Here is a 24394-nt window from a genome sequence, read left to right on the forward strand (position 1 = left end):
TGTGTGTGTGTGTGTGTGTGTGTGTGTGTGTGTGTGTGTGTGTGTGTGTAGCTAGGTGAAGATACAGACACGCACAGGGAGATGGCCATGTAAAGATAGAGTCAGAGATTGGAATTATTCTGATACAAACAAAATGCCTGGAGTAACCAGAAGCTAGAAGAAGCAAGGAAAGATTCTCCCCTATGGGCTTCAGACGGGGCATGACCCTGCCAACACCTTGATTTTGAACTTCTAGCCTCCAGAACTATGAGTCAATATTTATTTTAAAGCCACCTAGTTCATTGTAATTTGTTCTGGCAGTCCTAGGAAACTAACAGAAGCAGGTGGAGATGCCGCATGGAAATGAGGGGGGGAGGGGAGCGTGTGTGTGTGTGTGTGTGCATGTACATGTGTGTGTAGACATCAGGCCAGGGGACACTATCACTGAGATGAGAACCAGAAGGCTGGAGCAGCTAGAGACGTGGCCGGACAGGGAGGTAGGGGCCAGATTACGAGGGCCTTGAAAGCCATGTTAAGAAATGCGGATTTTATACTGAGGGTGGTAAAAATCCATTGGAACGTTCTAAGCAAAAGAGTGATACAATCTGATACGGTGGTTGTCAGCTTCTCCAGATCCGTTTGGTAAATACTTACAAAGCACGTGCTGTTTTTCTGGCACTGTGCTAGACAGTCCATGGAGCGGCCCCTGTCCTATTAAAGCCCATGGTTTCCTCTATGCCTTGGACCCAGCCAGATTCTTGTCCACAGGTTCTAAGGCACACTCCAGCATTCCTCAATAAACTCCACATTTTGCTGAAAGCAGTTTGAGCAGGGTTGCTGTCACTTGGTGACCGGGAGGTCATGTAGATGGGGCTGGTATTTGGGGCCAGGGCTCTGGGTGAGCATCACCCAGAACAGGTGCATGGAGTGAGAAGGGCAGAAGCCAAGGGGGACACCAGGTCACAGGGGCCAGAGCAAAAGGGGGCTGTGGGAGACTGGAGAGGGTCTGCCAGGGAGACAGGAGGAGGCCAAGGAACTGAGAGGGGATGGTGGTTGAGAGATGAGGTGGAGTGGGGACCGAACGTGCTCACAGCTTATCACAGTGAGGTCACGGACAATGTTCACATGGGCAGCTGTGACAAGGAAGCCGTGTTCCACAGGGTGGAGGGCAGGAAGGAGTGCGGAGGTGAAGCCCAGAAGCTGTGGAAGGAAAGCGAGGAGGTAGTAGGGCCTGCTGCAGGGTTCTCAAGAAGATAGTTCCCTATGGTAAAGGAGCCAAGGGAGGCCGGAGCTGTCAGGAAGAGGAGTAACTGACAGAGCCGTCCCTGGAAGATGGCTGGGGGTGGGGGGTTCTTGGTGGGGGTGGGGAAGCGGCAGATCGGAGGGTAAAAGAGGATGCAGATCCCTGGGCTGCGTGGCAGGGGAGGACAGACGCAAACAGCCTCCACTTATGGACAGACTGGAACCAAACCAACGGCAGGGAACCCAGGGATACGGGATTCCATCTTCTCTAGAACAGGAAGCAAGGTCATCCACTGCAAGAGGAGGCTGAGGTGCCTGGAAAAGGCTTGGGACACCCCCCAGAGAAGGGGAAGGGAGATGTCAGGGGGGAGAATAGGACCCCTGGGCAGTACAAGGACAGGAAGCAGGCACCCGGGGTGTAGCCATCCTGTACGTGGCTGCAGGGAAGCTGGTGGTACATGGAAGGGCCTCCCCAACTCCCTGCCCTGCCCTGCTCCTTGTTTTTCCTCCCAGGGGACGTGCCTGGCCGGTCCCCAGCGCACAGTTCATGTATACATCTATCACTCAGCTGTGGAGGCTCCAGCAGAGAAGTGTTCCTGCATTAAGCCACGTTCTTTGAATCCTCTCTGCCTATATATATATACACACACACACATATATACATATTTTTTTTCAGTTTTCTCTTCCTGAAATGTCCTTTTTTTAACCCTTTGCATGTGACTTCACTCATCATTGAATATCTGTGTCAAATGCCAACTTTCTCACAAAGTCCTCTTGCCTTGGAGGAGGACATTTACTCTCATTCTATTTTACAGATGGGAAAAGTGAGACACAGACCAGTTAGGTAATCTATCTAAGAGCATGGATGGGTTCTTAACCCAAAGCCCATAGTCTTTACCTTTACTTTAAATGCCTTCAATTATAGAAAGTAGCTTAAAAATTTTTTTAATGCAATATGCATGCAAAATTGTGGTGTAGACCTACATTATAAGCCTGATCAGGGGATTAGCCTGCACTCTAGGTAAGCAGAGTAATAGGAAGGCCCAGGTCAGCTTGCGGAGCAGCACTAGAGCTTCTTCTGCTCAAACTGACCCAGTGACCCTGGTGTTTACAGGCTGACTTGTCTCAGGGGAGGGGACTTGTCCAAGGTCACATAGTGAGTTTAGTAGGAGGCACAGTGATCAAAGCCAGGGCTTTTACCTTAAGTCCAGGGTCCCTGCCATCAAGTAAAAACAATGTCCAAAACAGGAGGAACCTTCCTCTGTCTCCTCCTAGCTGGCTGAAAAGCCCTTCCATAGGATAGGCAAAAGCTGGGAACTACAGAGGGCAGTCCTCTCTGCTTTTCCTGGAGGGAGGTGTGGATTAGAGATGGGATTTATCTAGTTGGATCCTTCCCCCAACTTGATCAGGAGAAATCAAGCCAGTGTTAGCAGCTTCCATATCACTAATCAATGGTGGTTTCATTCCCACTAAGAAAGGGACAATCAAGAGAGATTCCAGGTCTGGAAAAGATACAGGGTCTTACCCTTTCATACTCCAAGGAGAAAAGAGAGCACCCAGGATGCGTGAGTTCCCTCTGTACCCACCTGTTCAAGAAGGCATTGCCAAAGGCGTTCAGTTTCCTGAAAGGTTTCTTAGGATCCACCACCAGGGCGTTCCCAGGGATGATGCCCTCCACCTCGCCTTGCATCACCGAAATGAAGGAGTCAGTGGTTGGCTCAGGCCCAATCCTCATGCCCGGGAAATCCTGTTCCAGGAGATACCTGGTGGAAGGGAGCACAGTCATTATGCAGGGATGCTGTGGGCAGATCAACACCGCCTGCCCACAGCAAGGCAGATGCTGGGGTGAGTCACGGTGGAGGAGCAATCAAGGATATTTCATGGAAGAGAGAGATTTTCATGGATGTGGAATCCGAAGACCTTTGGGCGGAAGTGGGATTTCAGTTGAACTTAAAATATCAAATCTGTCCTTGGTCCTTTTCTTTTTACCTCCATGATGTGGAGGGGTGGGTGGGACAAGCAAGGTTTGGCTCAGAAATAAAGCATGGCTTAAAACTGATTCTTACACAGAATATTGTGGACTTCACAGCTAATAGGAGTCTGCCAAAGTACCTGTATACAGATGTGGTTAGAATTAGACCACCCCGAGGCTCTGCTGGCTGGCCATAGGTGGTTATTGATCTGTTTAGGCAGTCATTTAATGTAAAGATAGCTCATACACGATAGAAAGCGTGAGGGGAACACTAGGAAGAGGATCCCCCATCCCACCCTAGACTTTCAGTCCCACCCTCTAGCACAGCCACTAGGCTGTGGCCCCAGGGTGTATGTGTTTTTCTTTACTCTCCTCCAGGCCTGAGCATTTCTGTCCTTTATCGAGTCCATCTTTGCATGAAATGTTCCCTTGGTATCTCTAATTTTCTTGAAGAGATCTCTAGTCTTTCCCATTCTGTTGTTTTCCTCTATTTCTTTGCATTGATCACTGAAGAAGGCTTTCTTATCTCTTCTTGTTATTCTTTGGAACTCTGCACTTAGATGCTTATATCTTTCCTTTTCTCCTTTGCTTTTCACCTCTCTTCTTTTCACAGCTATTTGTAAGGCCTCCCCAGACAGCCATTTTGCTTTTTTGCATTTCTTTTCCATGGGGATGGTCTTGATCCCTGTCTCCTGTACAATGTCACGAACTTCATTCCATAGTTCATCAGGCATTCTATCTATCAGATCTAGGCCCTTAAATCTATTTCTCACTTCCACTGTATAATCATAAGGGATTTGATTTAGGTCATACCTGAATGGTCTAGCGGTTTTCCCTACTTTCTTCAATTTGAGTCTGAATTTGGTAATAAGGAGTTCATGATCTGAGCCACAGTCAGCTCCTGGTCTTGTTTTTGTTGACTGTAAAGAGTTTCTCCATCTTTGACTGCAAAGACATTTCATGCAAAGACATTTCATCAAAGATAAAGGACAGAAATGGTATGGACCTAACAGAAGCAGAAGATATTAAGAAGAGGTGGCAAGAATACACGGAAGAACTGTACAAAAAAGATCTTCACGACCCAGATAGTCATGATGATGTGATCACTAATCTAGAGCCAGACATCTTGGAATGTGAAGTCAAGTGAGCCTTAGAAAGCATCACTACGAGCAAAGCTAGTGGAGGTGATGGAATTCCAGTTGAGCTGTTTCAAATCCTGAAAGATGATGCTGTGAAAGTGCTGGACTCAATATGCCAGCAAATTTGGAAAACTCAGCATTGGCCACAGGACTGGAAAAGGTCCGTTTTCATTCCAATTCCAAAGAAAGGAAATGCCAAAGAATGCTCAAACTACCAGTGCTACACCTGGAGGGGGAAGTGGCTGCCCCTTCTCTGCCCCTCCAGAGAGCTGGAGAGCTCTCACTCAGCCCTCCGCCTGCTCCTGTGTCCTCCTCCATCTTCCCTGAAAAACCATATCTCTTGCTTTCCTCCTTTTATACTCTCTTCAAAACTACTTCCTTGAAGACATTTTTGGCAATGTGAAAAAAAAGTCACCCGTGTAGGGGCAAAGGCCGAGAGTTGCCTGAACCTAGCCTTTCATTCTTTTTTCTTATCGGTAGAATTCCAGTTTTGGCTGCCCAGCTGCAAAATTTGAGTTCCCTGGGCTTCTTGGCAGACAACGTGGCCACCATAGCACCTGGTTCACAAGGGGGCAGTGGAGGCGGTCCTAAGACGGCGCAGGGGTAGGACGGGGAGACCACTTTCTCCCCCACAAATTCATCAAAAGAACATTTAAACGCCGAGTAAATTCCGCAGAACAACTTCTGAATGCCGGCAGAGGACATCAGGCACCCAGAAAAGCAGCCCATTGTCTTCGAAAGGAGGTAGGAAAAAATATAAAAGACAAAAAAAGAGACAAAAGAGGTAAGGACCGAGCTCCGTCCTGGGAAGGGAGTTTTAAAAAGAGAGAAGTTTCCAAACACCAGGAAACACTCTCACTGCTGAGTCTGTGGCGAGCCTTGGAAGCACAGAGGGCAACATGACAGGGAGGAAAAATAAATAAATAATTAAACCCCACAGATTAGGAGCCCAACGGTAACTCCCCCCGCGGAGAAGCAGCACAGACGCCTGCACCCGCCACTAGCAAGCGGGGGCTGGGCAGGGAGGCGTGGGCTGCAGTGCTTAGAGTAAGGATCTGGCCTGAATGCCCCGAGGGAAATCTGAGCGAACTAACTTGGGCTAGCAAACCAGACTGTGGGATAACTACCACGCGAAAAGCCAGCCCTAACCTAAGACATCACCAGGCCCGTGCACAGAACAAAGGACTGAACAGAACTAGCCGGCTGCAGACCATCCCTCCGGTGACAGGTAGCCAGAGCCGGAAGGGGGCAATCGCAGCCCCAGAGAGACATCATCTACAAAACTGTAAGCAGGCTTCTTTGCTAACTAAAACTTCTTGGGGTTCTGGACGGTCAACATCTGCCTGAGAAGGTGCGCCGGTTGTACACCCAGAAAACCGAGCGGCAGGGACGGAGGAGGTGATAAGTCGCAGCGACCGCGCTCGCCAAACACCTCATCACCTGAGCTGCTCGGACCTGGGAAGGGCACAAAACTCAGGCCCAACTGAGTCTGCACCCCTGAGGACTACCTGAGTGCCTGAACCTGAGCGGCTTAGACCTGGGAGGTGCATGCAGCCCAGGGCCAGCCTCGGATGGTTCCCGGTGGAGCAACCTAGAGCCTGAGCAGTGTGGGCAGGGAGGGCACAGGTGCCGTGAGTGGGGGCAGGCCCAGTGTGGCTAAGGCACTGCGAGTACACACCAGCGTTATTTGGTTGAAGCATCCCTCCCTCCCCACAGCACAACTAAACAAATAAGCCTTAAAAAAGTGTCTACCGCCGCCCTCTTTGTGTCAGGGCAGAAATCAGACGCTGAAGAGACCAGGAAACAGAAGAAGCTAAAACAGAGGGAATTGCCTTGGAAGTGGCAGGTGCAATAGATTAAAACCCTGTTGTTAGTACTGACTACATAGGAAAGGGCCTATACATCTTGAGACCAAGGAACTATCCAAAAATGAACTGACCCCACAAACCCAGAACAACACCAGAGAAAGTCCTAGATATATTTTTACGATCATTCTTTTTTTTTAATTAAAAAAATTTTTAAGTCCTCTATTACTCCTTTAATTTTCACTTTTATAACCTACTATTACTTTGCAAAAAAAGACCCTATTTTTTAAAAGCAAACTTCATATATATATGTATTTTTTATAATTTTTGTGACTTTGTTTTTCTCTCTCTCTTTTTTTCTTCTTTTCTTTAATACTGTATTTTTGAAATTCCAAACTCTACTCTAGATTTTTAATCTTTGCTTTTTGGTATTTGTTATCAATTTTGTACCTTTAAGAACCCAATCTTCAGTACCCATTTTCACTTGGGAGCGAGATTACTGGCTTGACTGCTCTCTCCCCCTTTGGACTCTCCTTTTTCTCCACCAGGTCTCCTGTGTCTCCTCCCTACCCCCTCTCTTCTCTACCCAACTCTGTGAATTTCTGTATGTTCCAGATGGTGGAGAACACTTAGGGAACTGATTATTGGCTGGATCTGTCTCTCTCCTTTTGATTCTCCCCTTTTATCCTCCTGTGAAGAAAGTAGGGAAAACCGCTAGACCATTCAGGTATGACCTAAATCAAATCCCTTATGATTATAGAGTGGAAGTGAGAAATAGATTTAAGGGCCTAGATCTGATAGATAGAATGCCTGATGAACTATGGAATGAAGTTCGTGACATTGTACAGGAGACAAGGATCAAGACCATCCCCATGGAAAAGAAATGCAAAAAAGCAAAATGGCTGTCTGGGGAGGCCTTACAAATAGCTGTGAAAAGAAGAGAGGTGAAAAGCAAAGGAGAAAAGGAAAGATATAAGCATCTGAATGCAGAGTTCCAAAGAATAGCAAGAAGAGATAAGAAAGCCTTCTTCAGCAATCAATGTAAAGAAATAGAGGAAAACAACAGAATGGGAAAGACTAGAGATCTCTTCAAGAAAATTAGAGATACCAAGGGAACATTTCATGCAAAGATGGGCTCAATAAAGGACAGAAATGGTATGGACCTAACAGAAGCAGAAGATATTAAAAAGAGGTGGCAAGAATACACGGAAGAACTGTACAAAAAAGATCTTCACGACCCAGATAATCATGATGATGTGATCACTAATCTAGAGCCAGACATCTTGGAATGTGAAGTCAAGCGGGCCTTAGAAAGCATCACTACAAACAAAGCTAGTGGAGGTGATGGAATTCCAGTGGAGCTCTTTCAAATCCTGAAAGATGATGCTGTGAAAGTGCTGCACTCAATATGCCAGCAAATTTGGAAAACTCAGCAGTGGCCACAGGACTGGAAAAGGTCAGTTTTCATTCCAATTCCAAAGAAAGGCAATGCCAAAGAATGCTCAAACTACTGCACAATTGCACTCATCTCACATGTTAGTAAAGTAATGCTCAAAATTCTCCAAGCCAGGCTTCAGCAATACGTGAACCGTGAACTCCCTGATGTTCAAGCTGGTTTTAGAAAAGGCAGAGGAACCAGAGATCAAATTGCCAACATCCGCTGGATCATCGAAAAAGCAAGAGAGTTCCAGGAAAACATCTATATTGACTATGCCAAAGCCTTTGACTGTGTGGATCACAATAAACTGTGAAAAATTCTGAAAGAGATGGGAATCCCAGACCACCTAACCTGCCTCTTGAGAAATCTGTATGCAGGTCAGGAAGCACCAGTTAGAACTGGACATGGAACAACAGACTGGTTCCAAATAGGAAAAGGAGTACGTCAAGGCTGTATATTGTCACCCTGCTTATTTAACTTCTATGCAGAGTACATCATGAGAAACGCTGGACTGGAAGAAACACAAGCTGGAATCAAGATTGCCAGGAGAAATATCAACAACCTCAGATATGCAGATGATACCACCCTTATGGCAGAAATTAAAGAGGAACTCAAAAGCCTCTTGATGAAAGTGAAAGAGGAGAGTGAAAAAGTTGGCTTAAAGCTCAACATTCAGAAAACGAAGATCATGGCATCTGGTCCCATCACTTCATGGGAAATAGAAGGGGAAACAGTGGAAACAGTGTCAGACTTTATTTTGGGGGGCTCCAAAATCACTGCAAATGGTGACTGCAGCCATGAAATTAAAAGACGCTTACTCCTTGGAAGAAAAGTTATGACCAACCTAGACAGTATATTCAAAAGCAGAGACATTACTTTGCTGACTAAGGTCCGTCTAGTCAAGGCTATGGTATTTCCTGTGGTCATGTATGGATGTGAGAGTTGGACTGTGAAGAAGGCTGAATGCCGAAGATTTGATGCTTTTGAACTGTGGTGTTGGAGAAGACTCTTGAGTGTCCCTTGGACTGCAAGGAGATCCAACCAGTCCATTCTGAAGGAGATCAGCCCTGGGATTTCCTTGGAAGGAATGATGCTAAAGCTGAAGCTCCAGTACTTTGGCCACCTCATGTGAAGAGTTGACTCATTGGAAAAGACTCTGATGCTGGGAGGGATTGGGGGAAGGAGGAGAAGGGGAACGACAGAGGATGAGATGGCTGGATGGCATCACAGACTCGATGGACGTGAGTCTGAGTGAACTCTGGGAGTTGGTGATGGACATGGAGGCCTGGCATGCTGCGATTCATGGGGTTGCAAAGAGTCGGACACGACTGAGCGACTGAACTGAACTGAACTGGAGGCCTGAGCATTGAGACCCTGAGGCCACCACCCCTCTCCACAGCCCCCTTTGGAGCCCATGGTGAGCCAGAGAATGAAGGGAACAAATTGGAAGGAAAACCGGACTCTTTGGCAGGATGTTAGAACAGCTTTGAGCCCAAATTGCTTAAGGCTGGACTGCAGGCCGGAGAAGGCAATGGCACCCCACTCCAGTACTCTTGCCTGGAAAATCCCATGGACGGAGGAGCCTGGTAGGCTGCAGTCCATGGGGTCGCTAAGAGTCGGACACGACTGAGTGACTTCACTTTCACTTTTCACTTTCATGCACTGGAGAAGGAAATGGCAACCCACTCCAGTGTTCTTGCCTGGAGAATCCCAGGGATGGATGAGCCTGGTGGGCTGCCGTCTATGGGGTCGCACAGAGTCGGACACGACTGAAGCGACTTAGCGCAGCAGGCCTGCAGGCAGAGGAGTCCAGTGCTGCCCTGGGCTGGGACTGGCCAGAGGAGCGTCCCAGGGGCCATGACGGACAAGAAGCTAAGGGGTGGGTTGCCCAACAAACAGAGACCCTTGGGTGAGCCCTCAGCATGTGCCAAGACCCTCCCCCTAAACCTTAAGGGGCCATGTTCATGCCCAGAGGGAAAAGTCAAGGAGCCCTTAGGAGAAGAGATGGCAAGTCAGAGACTGCTGGCCAGGAAGGGAGCCTGGGAACTCTTGGGCCAGAGGGCCTCAGCTACTGCCCGTGGAGCTCCAGCTAACAGTGCTGGGTCCAGCCCAGGGATTCTTACACGCTGGTCCAGGGTGGGGCCCTGACCACTGGTCTTTTTCAGGAACTCCCTAGTCAATTCAAGTTGCAGCCGGGCTTGACCACCTGCTCTGGACACTGTCATTGTGCAGATAGCACCACTGACAATAGCATGTCCATGGCAGACGTCACCCTCATCACTTCAGGAATGTAGCTCCTTCTGGCAGCCCTACTAGGTGCAGCTGGGGTCTCTGTATCCGAGCCTTCCACATCTGAGAACACAACCAACTGTTAAGTGTGGACCCTAATAATCCAGAGGGTCTGCTGCGCTGTGCCATTTTATACTTGCAGGGGCTTGAGCATCTGCAAGGGAGATGGGTCCTGAAACCAGCGCTCCGTGGACACCAAGGAACGAGGGATAGCTGTATTGAGGAACCCAAGGCTTTGAAAGGTTATCGGGCTTCCTCCACGTTAAAGAGCTAATAGTGGAGCAGGAACCCAAACCCTTATCAGTCTAACACCAAATCCTTTGCTCTTCAACTGTCTCTACCCTAAGGAAATGCTCTTTGCCACCACCACCCGCCCCCTGCCCCATGCCCACCCTCTGCCCAGCAGGCGGCAGCCAGGGAAACTGGCTGGGGTTTCTTCCAGCTCATGGGCATCTCATTGTGTTCTGAGCTGTTAGTTTACTCTGTGCTTCCAGGGAAGTTCAGTTGCCACGGGGCTCGTTCCCCAAGGAGTTAGCAGGTGAGCTGCCATGGAGGAGATGCTGTCCGGGGGCCACCCACCTACACCGGCAGTTTTAGGTCGGTGAAGCCCCTCATCTCCCTCCAACAGCTGGGTGTGAAGACAGGATTTCCTCCCATCATTGGCCCATTCTGAAAGCTGGGTTGTGATGAGAACGTATCACCCCAGCAGCCCGTGGACAGGGTTTCCTCTTTCTCAAGCACACCTTCTCCTTCAGAGCCTCAGGGGAGAGGCAGGGAGCCTCAGGGCCTGGGGCCAGCAGACCTGGTTTCTCTAACCTCTGCGAACCTCGGTACTTTCCTCTATAATGGGAGGTCATTGTTCTGATTTATTAAGTACTTGTGCCAGACAGTGTTCCAGACCGTCCATGAGTTATCTCATTTCATCTCACGTTTCCTCTGATGTGAGCACTATAACCCTTAACATCAAATGGGCCTCATAGGTAAATCCATCTCACCTGATGTTCTGAGGGTTAAATTAGTTATAGACCGTAAGCGCATAAACCAGTACCTAGCACCTAGATCACCATCCCAAGGATCAAACTATTTGTTGCAGGATCAGATGGTAAATAATCTGTCTGCAATGCAGGAGAACCCAGGCTTGATTCCTAGGTCAGGAAGATCCCCTGGAGAAGGGAATGGCAACCCACTCCAGTATTCTTGCCTAGAGAATCCCATGGACAGAGGAGCCTGGTAAGCTCCATGGGGAGGAACAAGGGTGATGCTCCCCAGCATAGCCAGGGCCACTTCCTGGGATGTTTCCAGAACCTCAAGTGGCCCAGCAAGAGCCCTTTGGCTAAAACCACATGACCCTGGATTTGCTGACCACACATGGGTCTGGAGAAACACGGAGTTCAGTGAGTCCCAAAGCAAATCCAGGGACGCAGTCAAGCCAAGCATAGAACCCGGGGCTGGGTAAATTCTCAGGGACATCTGGGTATGACCTGCAGCCCCGAGGGCCCCCTTAACAAGGCCAGCACTGTGTCCAGAAAGGAAATCCTATTGAGGGCTCTCATAGCTGCTTTCTCTGTGGGGAGAGATACAGATCGCCTCTGTTGCCAGGCAAAGACATTCCCATGGCAGGGTAAAAAAAGAAAGGTTAATTCAAGCCTGGGTGGGAGCAGCGGAGATGGGGAAGCCTGAGAACAAGGAGGGGCTGGTGGGCAGAGCACCCACTGTGAGCCAGGTGCTCTTTTGTGCCCCTTCCCTGAATTATTCCACTCAATCGGTCCTGGAAGTGCTGCAGGATGGCTGAGTTCTTTCAGTTTTGCAGGTGAGCAAATGGAGATGGAGACTGCCCCCATTCAGGGCCAAATACAAATATTCAGAGGCCCAAAGAGCAGAGAAGTTTTGGGTGTCTCCCTGACTTGCCATCCAGTGTAAAAGAAATAAAATGGATATAAGGAAGACAAATGCAATTCTGGTTTTCCCCATGAGGACTATTTTTCCTAAGCAAACTGTTTTCTAACATCATCTCCCTCAGGTTTCAGCGTCCTGCTTGGCTGGCAATTTAAGCATGTGGCTTGTTTTACTGGCACCTGAGCACTCAGGGTGAGGTGTAGCCAAGAATCAACCTAGTCTGCTTCTGGAGCCCCTGGTTCTGCAACGGTGGGGCCAACCCTCCCTGTGGTTGGGACAGCACCCAGGGCGGGGAACAGAGGGACACGGGCCACCAGCAACGTTGCCCAAGGCCGTGGCTGGGCTGGACCCGATGCCTCAGCTCAGTTAGGGAATGTGCCTTGATGGGTGGCTGCTTCACTGCAGATATGACCTTCGACAAGTCCCTCCAGAGCCCACTGCCTCAGTTTCCTCAGTTTTTATAAAGTGGGGCTAATCCTGGGTTTCTTACTAGCTCGGAGGGCAGAGTGAAGGTTTTGCAAAGACACACATGAGTTTTGGAAAAGCAATGGCTACACCAGACATGGGCTCACATTGGCACAGATAATAATTAGAGAAAACACATGTCTGTAAGTACCCAGTGCATTTCTACCTGGATGGACTCCAAACCCAGGGTCCTCGCACCTCCGTGAAAATCCACATAGCTCTTAATTTGCATATCTTGAGGTTGACACTAAAGGCACATATCACTTTCTGCCTGTGGTACAGGTATTTGGGTTAGGTTAGTTAGTGTTAGTTGCTCAGTTGTGTCCAACTCTTTTTGACCCCATGGACTGTAGTCCACCAGGCTCCTCTTTCTATGGGATTCTCCAGGCAAGATTATCGGAGTGGGTTGCCATTCCCTTCTCCAGGGGATCTTCCTGACCCAGGGATCAAACCCAGCTGTCCTGCATTACAGGCAGATTCTTTATCATCTGAGCCACCAAGGAACCCTATTTGCATTATATGTCTGTATCTTTGGTCTCTCTAAACCTTGTGTACTTCAGCTTTAAAATGGGGTCAAGACAATACTACTTGTCTGGTTGGCCTCACAGGGTTTCAGGGAGACTGTAAATCATCCCAAAGACACAAAGCGAGGTAAGAGATGGGTGACTCAATGGCTGAGTTGAGGTCTGAGTCAGCTCTTTGCTTTATGGAGTGGTCACCACTGTCCCTGGCACACAGAAACCTCTACCAGGGGACAAAGTGACCCAAGCGCAAAGGAGACCAGTAGCCAGACCTTCTACTAGCCTTGCCTTGCCTAACCGCCCCTGACACAGGCTGGCCTAAATAACCCTATGAGGTAGTTGCCATTATTCGCATGTTAGTGATAAGGACACTGAGGTTCAGAAAGCTTAGATCCTTCCTAACAAGGTCTCCTGGCTGGAATGGGTGGAGCCTGGGTTCTGCTGAGTTTCCCATATTCTTCCTGTGGCTGCATTCTCCTGTCAGTGGGAGTGGGATGAGCCCTTCCCCAGAGGTCCTTCTCCCAGTCCTGTTTCTCCCTGATGACCTCCACACCTGACTCTCAGTTCAGTCCCATTCAGTCACTCAGTCATGTCCGACTCTTTGCGACCCCATGGACTGCAGCACGCCAGGCTTCCCTGTCCATCACCAACTCCTGGAGCTCACTAGAACTCACTTCCATCAAGTTGGTGATGCCATCCAACTATCTCATCCTCTGTCATCCCCTTCTCCTCCTGCCTTCAATCTTTCCCAGTATCAGGGTCTTTTCCAATGAGTGAGTTCTTCACAAAGTTTGGAGCTTCAGCTTCAGCAGCAGTCCTTCCAATGAATATACCGGACTGATTTCCTTTAGGATTGACTTGTTTGACCTCCTTGCAGTCCAATGGACTCTTAAGAGTCTTCTCCAACACCATAGTTAAAAAGCATCAATTTGTTAGTGCTCAGCTTTCTTTATAGTCCAACTCTCAAATCCATAAATGGAAAAACCATAGCTTTGACTAGATGGATCTTTGTTGGCAAAGTGATGTCTCTGCTTTTTAATATGCTGTCTAGGTTGGTCATAGCTTTTCTTCCAAGGAGCAAACATCTTTTAATTTCATGCCTGCAGTAACCACCTGCAGTGATTTTGGAGCCCAAGAAAATAAAGCCTGTCACTATTTCCATTGTTTCCCCATCTATTTGCCATGAAGTGATGGGACCAGATGCCATGATCTTCATTTTTTGAATGTTGAGTTTTAAGCCAACTTTTTCACTCTCCTCTATCACTTTCATCAAGAAGCTCTTTAGTTCCTCTTCACTTTCTGCCATAAGGGTGGTGTCATCTGCATATCTGCGGTTATTGATATTTCTCCCAGAAATCTTGGTTCCAGCTTGTGCCTGACTCTCAAGACAGATCTTAAGCCAGACATCAGGAGGTAGACCAATGCTCTGCCCTCTGCTCCCTTGAGTAACACTCAGGCCTTGTAAGAGGCAGGCAGATGTCCACCTAGTCCCACTTATGGACTAGCAGATCAGAGCCCTGACAGGAAAAGGATGTCCATGGACCTCAGATGGGTGACAGGAGTGAGGAGCTGCCGGGGCTGTGGCTAGCGGGATGGCCTGGCAGAGGACAGTGGCTCTACTGGAATGGAAAGGGGCCCCTTCACTAGCCCTTCAGCTTATTAGAGAATCATCCTTTCTGGGGGTGATGCTGCTGTGAGGCCTAGGCAGCAGAGAAGCCAGAGAGGTGATGAGAGAGGGTACAACCACAGGCAAATGCTGAGTCACCTTTACAGGAGGATGCAAAGAGCCCCCTGAAAAAGGGGGGGGGGTCAAAAGGACCAGCTGAGTAGGCACCCAGCCCCCTCTCCACCATGTGCCTGTTCACACTGTAGAGGCTCAGTCATGCTATAGAAGAGCCGGGAGATGCTCAGGACCAGCTGAGCTCTCCCTATGGAGACCCAGGCCACTCAGCTAAATCAGCCCCAAGCCCCACACCCAAAGCCCCAGGCCCTCTACTATAGCGTGGCCACTGGCCAGTGAGGCCTTCTTTGAGGCCTTGGGATCCTGGACCTTATAGCCCCTGGGGCAGCCAGCCATTCATCTCTGTGACCAGGGGGCCAAACAGTGCAAAGGAGGGACTTGAGATTGCAGGCCAGAGTGAGGAAGAATGAAGAGAGAAAAACAGCAGAGGCAGGGGGAGAGGCTGCCAGGCCAGAAGGACACAGAGCTACTGTACTAGGAAGAGGCAGCCTGTGTTGGAGGAAGCAGCCACCCGGCCAATTTATTGTTTATTTTATTACCCTGGGTTGCTGGGCCTTAGGCCAGTGAAGTTGTTTCAGGCAGAGATCATAGCACATTAATTAGTTATTAGAAGAATGTCCTTTTCTGCATGTTCTTCCTGAGACAAGAAATAGACCCTGAGGCAAGGAAATGTAACTGAAAGGAGATGGACACTAGGAGACAGAAGGCCAAGGGCCAGGGGATGAAGAGGCAAGTCTTTATTCCCAAGGGAAGGGCCCCTCTCAGGTTCAGGCTGGAATACAAGATGTGAATGGTTGCACTTAAGGCAAGAAGCGGGCAAGGGAGAGGCAGCAGCTGTGAAGGCAGGCTGGATTCTGCACCCAGGCGCTCCCAGCCGCCCCAAGTGGAACCTTCTCTGCTTTGGGGAGGGGGTGTGGTATCAACTGACTCTTGAAAAGCAACTTAAAAATGTGACTCTTACTACCAAGATTAAGAAGTCAGAAAAAACTAAACAAACAAACCAAAACTCTGTACAACCTTTGGCCTAGTGATTTCACTTCTGGGAATCTCTGAGAAAACAGCCTAATATGTGGAAAAGTATTATGCACAGAGATAATCAGATTGACCCTACAATAATAGCACAAAATAAAATTAGAAACAACTTCAAATATTCAAAAGAAGTAGATTGGTTAATTGAATAACTGCATATACATACAGTGAAATATCATGTAGCTCTTAAAAATAATGCTTACAGAGATTTAAAAATTTACTCGGGAAATGTTCATGCTATAAGTGAAATAAATCCACATACAAAATTATATTATGGCATGATCTCAACTGTGTTATAAAATAGCTAAAAATACTGGAAAGACATAATATGTATTATATACACATATACATATATTATACACATACTCATATATATGTGCTAAATTGCTTCAATTGTATCTGACTCTTTGCCACACCACGGACTGTAGCCCACCAGGCTCCTCTGTCCATGGGGATTTCCCAGTCAAGAATAGTGGAGTGGGTTGCTATGTCCTCCTCCAGGGGATCTTCCCCACCCAGGGATCAAACCCGAGTCTCTTATGTCTCCTGCATTGGCAGGGCAATGGACATGAGTTTGAGTAAGCTCCAGGAGTTGGTGATGGACAGGGAAGCCAGGCGTGCTGCAGTCCATGGGGTCACAAAAAGTTGGACACGACTGAGCAACTGAACTGAACTATATATAAAATATTTAAAATGGTTTCCCCTGAGTTGCAGGATGATGATGGGACATTTTTTCATCTTCTTCAAATTTACTCTTGTCTGCATTTTCCAATTTTTTTTAAAAAAATTACTGTTCAGTGGATTTAATGAGAAGAAAGGAAAATATGTAATTTGGTTTTGGAGGCCTTCCCTGTGCTGCCACCCCTCCTCCCCTGCTGGGATCCTCTCTCTCAAAGGGAGACAGCTTTTGATGCACAAGCTAAATTCAGTTACTGACATGAGTGGGGAGGGCAAATGCTTGTACTCAGCGGATAAGAAAGAGGAGGGCTCTGCCTCTCCCGGCCTTCCTGTCTCCCTCAGATAAGGAGTAATCTATAGCAATTCGGCTCTGCCACCTTCTTAGACCCAGTTAACAGCCAGCATGACTCAGGCAAAGCCAGGAGAGTGTCTCAGACAAGAGGCACTTAAACACGTCTGCTGTTCTGGGATCTTGCCCTCGGGGATGTTGGCTTCTCCCCACCTCCCCTCCCATTCTGCAAATGTCTATTCTACTGGGAGCTCCTGTAGCAGAGACCCCCATGCAAGGCCTCAGGGAGCTAGGCAGTAAGTGCTGGTGCCACAGGAAGAAGTTCTAAACAACCTACAAAGAATTATAACCAAGGTGTGGCCAGAGGGCTGAGGAAGGCCACGTGATGGGCAGGAGCCATCTGTAAATGGCCTGTGCTTCCCATGGGGCCAGGTGGAAGATGCATGTTACAAAGGAAGCCTTGCACAGAACCAGGAGGCTCTGAAGTGTCTTTGGCTGCAATCGGTGTTTAACAAAAAAAGGGAGAGGGATTAGATCAGGGGTTCTTGCCCTAAGGTCCAAGGCTTGGACTCCCAAAATTATATGTAAATTTGGGATGTAGGTACTTTTTGTAAAGATGGGTTCACAGACTTTTTGAAAAGTTAAGAAGCAATGAATTAGATTCTTTGCAAGGGTCCTTGCAGGTAGGACCCTTTGCAAGGGTCCTAACAATATAAGACCTCCAAAAGCCAACAATCCCCCTGGGTACCCAACTTCAGAAATCACTCAGCCTCTCAAGCTGAGTGACTCCAAGGCTGTCCACCCCACAAGGAAAAACTCAGCTGATGTCCCGTTCAGACATGTCATGTTAATATGGTGTGTGCCCTGCTCCCAGAAGGCTTGTGTTAAAAGCTTAGCACTAGGGAAGATTTGAATCTAGAAAATCAGGAACTAGACTGTGAACTTTTCTGCTCTCCTCACCAAACAAAGCACAGTGCTTTGCATGTTGCAGGTCAATGAATGGAAACAAGAGCATCCCTGCTTTGAAACCTTCCATAGGAGATGAGCACCATTGACTCTGCGGGGGCGGAGGGGAACTGAACCCATCACCACTTTCTATGAGCCTGACTCTCAACACGGAGGGCCACTCAACACAGAGCACCCTCAACAGCTTTCAGGCCTGTGAATGTGTGAAAGAGGCCAAGGAAGATGGCCTGGCCTTGAAGGCTATGTGGCCTGAGGGCTGGAGAGAAGCCTGTCTTCTAAAGATACGAAAGGTCCTTATCGCTCTGGTGGACAATAAGTGTGAAGGCCGGGTGGACAGCTGACTTCCTGAGGATTCCTACAGCCCGAGGATTCTGTAATTCAAGGGGATGGATGACTCACCCTCAAAGTTATAGGCGCTGAGCCAACCATCTCCTCCCATGCATCTAGGACCGCATCCCAGGTCAGCCTCCCATCCTGTTATATGGCTTTGGACAATTCATTTAACCTCTCTATGCCTCAGTTATCTTGCCTGCCAAGTCAAGGAGCTGGATGAGACTGTGGCCAATATTCTGTCCACCTCCAAAAGACTTTAATATGATTACTAAGTCATGAAGATCAACAGGAAACAAAATAGCATTCTGCCTCTAGATACTGCTTGTCTCCAGTCCGAGAGATATTTGTAAAGAGCTCTGATTGGAAAAGGAAACTGATGAAAGAAGGACAAGTGGGCTCCCTGGCCCACCTCCTCAGCTGCAACTGTAAAGCCCCCATGTGAGTAACTGAAGCTTTTATAAGGCAAGGGAAGTGGTCCTGACCATCAAGCGCATGTCCCTACAAGGCGACGGTGTCAGACACCCCCACCAGCCTAAGGTATTCTTGTGACCAGGATACATCTCACTTGTGCCTCGTGGGTTTCAGTTTCACCATCCATAAAATGCGTAGTATAGGGATGGCTCTGAACTTTACACTTCATGGGCTGAGTGCAGTGGAGAGGTGCTAGGTAGGATGGAGCAAGGGACTATCCAATGAAATTATAGGGTAAGTTTTGGACAACCCCCACACAAGGATTTCTTCAGAGATTTCAAGTGAAGACTTATCTCTTGTCCCCAGGAGGGACATCGGGAGTGAGCAGAGGGTCTAACGCTGGGCAGCTGGGTCGGCTGCTGGGGTACCCTGGCTGGCTCACCTGATGAAGGTGGTCTTCCCGGTGGAGTACTGGCCCACCAGCAGCACCATGGGCTTGTTGTCGAAATCGGCATCCTCCAGGGCAGGAGAGTGAAACTCGTGGAAGCGATAGTGCTCTTCCAGGGGAAGCAGCTTGGTCCTGTAGAGTTTCTTGAGCCCATCGCTCACGGTCTGGAAGACCTCGGGGTCCTTCCTCCGGCGGTCGTCGGAGCGCAGCCAGCTGAACATCGCGGCCACCGCTCGCCTGCTCGCCCCCGGTGCGCAGTCCCAGCAGGAGGGCTTGGAGTCGGCGACCCCGGGTCCTTGGGGAAGGTGTCCCGCAGGGAGGGCCCGCTGGGCTCCCAACCGCGCCGCCGCCTCACCGGAGCGCCGGGCTCAGTCTCACCATGGCCAGGACGCAGGGCTCGGGGGTCCCCGGGTCGACGGCGTGGGACCGCGAACGCGCTCTTCCCCTGCTCCTGGGACGAAGCCCAGCCCCGGCTTCATCCAGCAACCAAGGCCGGAGAGAGGAAAAATATCTGGGTTGGGCGGGAGAGCTGCGATCTTGGGGAAAAAGTCAAACCTGCAATTAAAATGTCAGATGCCGGGTCCCCTGGTCTCCCCCAGCTCTCTCCCACTTTGGCTCGAGTGCAGTTAAGGGATGCTTCGAATCTGCTCCCGCCCGCCCCGGAGGCTCAGAGGAGGCGGCGGCGCTGCCCAGCCCGCGGACAGCTCAGCATCTGCAGCCGCAGCCCGCAGCCCCAGGCGCGGGTTTAAATGCCAGCCGTGCAGGAAGCCGGCTCGCGGAGGAAGTCCCTGAGTACTGGCAAGGCTGGCGCTGCCCTGCGGCCCCGGCGGGGAGAAGCTGAGCAGGGCGCCGCCATGTTTGTGGGCAGTGGCCCCACTGGGGACCCGCGACCGCTCGCTGCATGGGAAGGGAGGGATGCTGAGCTCTGTGGGAACGCTCTGGTATTTCATTCCCGGCCTCTGGAGGTTTAATTTGGGAACAGCGCCCTCTCGGGAACAGCGCCCTCTCAGGGACAGCTGCGAAGACAGAGTTGACCTGCTTCACACTATCCCTGCTCTTAAATATAGGCTTTCCTTTAGTTACTGAGTTCAGTTCCTTAGGATGACAGGTTCTCTATTGTTAGGTAATATTTTTCTTGGCGCATGGAAGGAAGAGTCCAATATTAGCTTGCCCCAAATGACCAACACTATTACTACCCAAACTTTTTGCTAGGTCTAGGTGAAGTTAAACTATTCTCATTCATTCATTTGTTCATTCTTTCCAATAAAATCGAACAAAATAAGCAAAACGTCCACAAGTATTAAGCCAGTATTACGGCACGATTTTGGTGACTGTGGTTATAAATTTGATCACCAAAATAAGCACATAGAGTCTCTCTCTTCCAGGAACTCCAGCCAGGCCGGGTTTTAAGAGGAGATAGGAACAGAAGGCCTGGGTGCATAGCGGAAGGAGGCATCCGCATCCTTTTTGTCTGGATAATTTGAGGAAGGTGTCACAGAATGCCTGACTGTGAGCTGGATCTTAAATGATGAACCCATAGAGAAGAAGGGGGACATTCCAGGCTGAGTAAAGGGCACTTGCAAAGGTAGGGGGACATGGAAGAACTTGGTGGGGTGAAGGCAGAGTCAACAGTTTGCTGCCAAGAGTATGGAATTCAGGAGGATGGGAGGGAGTGACTGAGGCCAGGCAGAAAAGGTTTTACAGAAACAGGAATCACAGAAGGAATAAGGAATCAATAATAACGTTATTATTAATCATGGTTAACATGGACCAAATGCTCACCATGTGCAGGGGCCTGGGCTAAGTTCCCAGCAAGTATTGTTTCATTTAACCTTCGTAGCTTCCCTGATGGCTCAGACGGTAAAGAATCCGTCTGCAATACAGGAGACCTGGGTTTGATCCCTGGGTTGGGAAGATCCCCTGGAGGAGGGCATGGCGACCCACTCCAGTATTCTTGCCTGGAGAATCCCCATGGACAAAGGAGCTGACATGACTGAATGACTAAGCATAGCACACAGCAGCTCTATAGGGCAGATCACGTCTCCAGTTTTATGCCAAGGAGAAGTGGATGAGAACAGCTGGCCAGGCAGGTGTAGGCAAAAAGGGGTGCATTGTCTGCAGGGAATTTAAACACAATAATAAAACCAACTCAAAGTCGATCTGCTTTATATTTGCACCAGTGACAAAACACTCCCTGTACCCAGGGCAGATGGCTTCCACATACTCCTCTCCACAGATGAGGAAACAGAGTAGGCTCATGGGCCAGGTGGGACTGTTAATGTGGGTAGCGGTGCAGGGGAGGGACTGGAGAAACAAGAGAGGCTGGAGGCCAAAAGACTGATTCGGATACTATTCAAAAATTCAGGAGTCGGAGTAATTGGGATGAAGAAAAGATTATATTTAGGAGATTTTTTTTAATGGCATAGAATTGACAGATCTTGGTAAGCAGTACTATGGGTAAAGCAGAGTCTAGGATAATTCTGAATTTCCTACTGTTGGGGGCAAGGTGGTTGGAGACACTGTTCCACCAGTTTGGAGTCAGAAAGAGAGCAGACTTGGCATTTAAAGTCTGAAATGTGCTCAAGGTGCCTGTGGGAACTCCAAGGGGAGGAGTGAGGCGAGGTGCAGGGATTCGGGTGGGGATCCTCAGAGGTGGTGCTGGCTTGCATTTCCTTGGTTACAGTTCAGATCTCTTGACCCCCTCCTTGATCCCCAGAGCTGATTCCTCTTTCTGAGCTCTCTGCACCTTTGAGAGATTGAGAAACCACTCAGATGAATATTTCACCCTTGGTGTTACTTTAGCACTGGCATGTGAGCGTACAAGGCAACTTTCAAAATTTTTAACAACTCACATGGCATAGGAATGGAGCAATCAGAACACTCGTCTATCTTTCCAGTGAAGCAGGGCCTAAGGCCCCCCCGCCCATTTTGGGTAGAGATACAAAAAAGAGTGAAAGTATATTCAATAATAAGACCCACAAAGAGCATTCAAAATATACAATTAATGCCTGCCTTAAGATGAAAAAAATTCCAATAGAAAAAATTAGCAGAAGACTCCAAAATTCCTTTTATAAAAAGAGACTACAAGACTATCCTATAAATATAAGATGTTAAACCACATTAGTAGTGTTTGGGTGATGGGGAGGTCTGGGTCTGTCCATGCAGAGAGGCCAGGATGGCCAAGGTGCCAGCAGGGAAGTCAGGGGGGTCCTTTACTGAAAATATTTCAATATTTTAGTAACTAGTACAGCCATGATATTGTGTAAAACTCAACATGAGCCTGAATACCTAATTTACTCAGTACACATTGATACATGTTACTCCAGCTCTTGGTGGTAAGGAGTTGATGAAGGTCTTTAGGATGCTACGGACTTTAGCCCGCCAGGCTCCTATATCCATAGGATTCTCCAGGTAAGAATATTGGAGTGGATTGCTGTGCCTACCTCCAAGTGATCTTCCTGACCCAGGGATTGAACCTGCATCTCTTACATCTCTTGCATCGGTGGGCTCTTTAACACTAGCACTACCTGGGAAGCCCGAAGAGTTGGGAAATATATCTTTTTAAAAAAGAACCAAGTAATTATGCAGCATGTCTATATACTAGCAATAAAGAGTTACAAAGGAGAGCTTTTTAAAAAGCTATGAAAAAAAATACCCTATAGATAAATCTGACAAAAGATGTGCGAGACTGTTAAATGAAAAATGATAAAAATCAATGGGAAGACATGAAAGAAGTTCTAAATAAATGGGAGAGATGTACTATGTTCAATTATGAAAAGATTTCATATAAGAAAGATGTGAATTCTTTACAGCATAATTGCTAGATTCAATAATTGATAGAATTTAAATTAAAATTTGAACAGGGTTTTCCATGGAAATTAACAAGATGATTCTAAAATGTATATAAGAGAGTAAATAGTCCAAGAATAACTAAGGTATTCCAGAAGAAGAATAAAGAAGAGAGGCGAGTGTAAGGGTAGAAGGAGGAGGAGGGGAGAAAAAGGAGGAACACAGCAACAGCAATAGCAACAGTTAGAGGAGGGAACTTGCCCTAGTAGGTGTCATTATCAAGTTGCAGTGGTTAAGGTGCTGAGGTTTTAGCATAGAGATAGACCAAGAGAAGATGGACCCAGTAAAATAGCCGGCAAATGGAATCCTGATATATACAGAAATTGTAGTAGAGAATGCATTTATAAAGTCAAGAAGAATTCCTTCAATAAGACACCAAAATCACCGCACATGGTGATTGCAGCCATGAAATTAAAAGACACTTGCTTCTTGGAAGAAAAGCTATGACCAACCTAGACAGCATTAAAAAGCAGAGACATTACTTTGCCGACAAAGGTGCATCTAGTCAAAGCTATGGTTTTTCCAGTAGTCATGTATGGATATGACAGTTGGACCATAAAGAAAGCTGAGCTCAGAAGAACTGATGCTTTTGATTTGTGGTGTTGGAGAAGACTCTTGAGAGTCCCTTGGATTGCAAGGAGATCCAACCAGTCAATCCTAAAGGAAATCAGTCCTGAATATTCATTGAAGGGACTGATGCTATAACTGGACCTCCAATACTTTGGCCACCTGACGTGAAGAATTGATTCATTTGAAAAGACCTCGATGCTGGGAAAGATTGAAGGCAGGAGGAGAAGGGGATGACAGAGGATGAGATGGTTGGATGACATCACTGACCTGATGGACGAGAGTTTGAGCAAGCTCCGGGAGTTGGTGATAGACAGAGAGGCCTGGCGTGCTGCAGTCCATGGGGTTACAAAGAGTCAGACATGACTGAGCGACTGAACTGAACTGAAGACACCAAAGTGCATATTGCAAATGAGATTAATACATTTGGTAGTAGTAAACTTAAGTCACTATTATTCAACTGACGATACAAAACAGAATGTGAAGATATTTGCAATACATGAAACCAACCAAAGAACATTCAAAATGTACAATTAATGCTTGTGCATCTATAAGAAAAAGACAAACATTCCAACAGAAAAAAATATATTAACAAAAGACACAAAGATTTCTTTTACAAAAAAGACTATGTGACTCCTACCCTATAAAAGTAAGAAAAGATGTTGAACCTTATTGGTAGTTATAAAAATGCCAAACCACAATTGGACACCACTTCACACACACCAAAATGGACAAAAAACACACACTGGATGATACTGAGTGATGGTGAGAATGTGGAGCAATGGGAACTCTCGCTCATCACTGGTGGATGTGTAGACACTGGCATAAATGCCTAAGGAAATGATTTGGCATTGCCTGGCGAAGCTCAGGGTATATGTGTCCTCCATTCGCTCTGCAATCCCACACCTATACTTTATCTAGACAGACTCTTGTCCGTGTGCAGGTACATAGGGAGAGAATTATGTTGAGGGTAGCACTGTTTTTAACAGCAAAATATTATAAACAATGAAATTTTCTTCACCAAGAAAGTGGACAAATTGTGCCATGTTTATGTGATAAAATTAATTTCATATAGATTCTTTACCATCTGAGTCACCAGCGAAGCCCATAATAAAATAAGTAGTATACAAATGAGAAAATGCGGGGATGGGGTCTGATGCCAAAACATTGCGCTGAGTAAAGAAAACCCGAGGTACTCTATGATGTGAAGCATATGAAAGACCATGTCTCTTAAATTTTAAATCATGCAAAAAGCATTTCTTGTTGTTCATGATGCTCAGAAGTTTTTTAAAATGTTAAGGGAATATGTATGTGGCTTTCCAGGCGGTGCAAGTGGT

General features: G+C 47.7%; 1 protein-coding gene across 1 annotated transcript in view; it reads right to left on the minus strand.

Moving 5' to 3' along the window:
* EHD3 (EH domain containing 3) overlaps nucleotides 1-19393 on the minus strand; it is a 34635-nt gene extending 15242 nt beyond the window's left edge. The window contains exons 1-2 of the mRNA XM_040224141.1: nucleotides 18636-19393; nucleotides 2808-2984 (exon numbers count right to left, since the gene is read on the minus strand). Coding sequence (XP_040080075.1) covers nucleotides 2808-2984; nucleotides 18636-18862 — 404 coding nt within the window. The 5' untranslated portion in view covers nucleotides 18863-19393. The remainder of the gene's footprint in view (nucleotides 1-2807; nucleotides 2985-18635) is intronic.
* Nucleotides 19394-24394: the final 5001 nt, after the last annotated feature.

Source organism: Oryx dammah, unplaced genomic scaffold (genome assembly GCF_014754425.2).
Source record: "Oryx dammah isolate SB20612 unplaced genomic scaffold, SCBI_Odam_1.1 HiC_scaffold_25, whole genome shotgun sequence".
NCBI lineage: Eukaryota > Metazoa > Chordata > Mammalia > Artiodactyla > Bovidae > Oryx > Oryx dammah.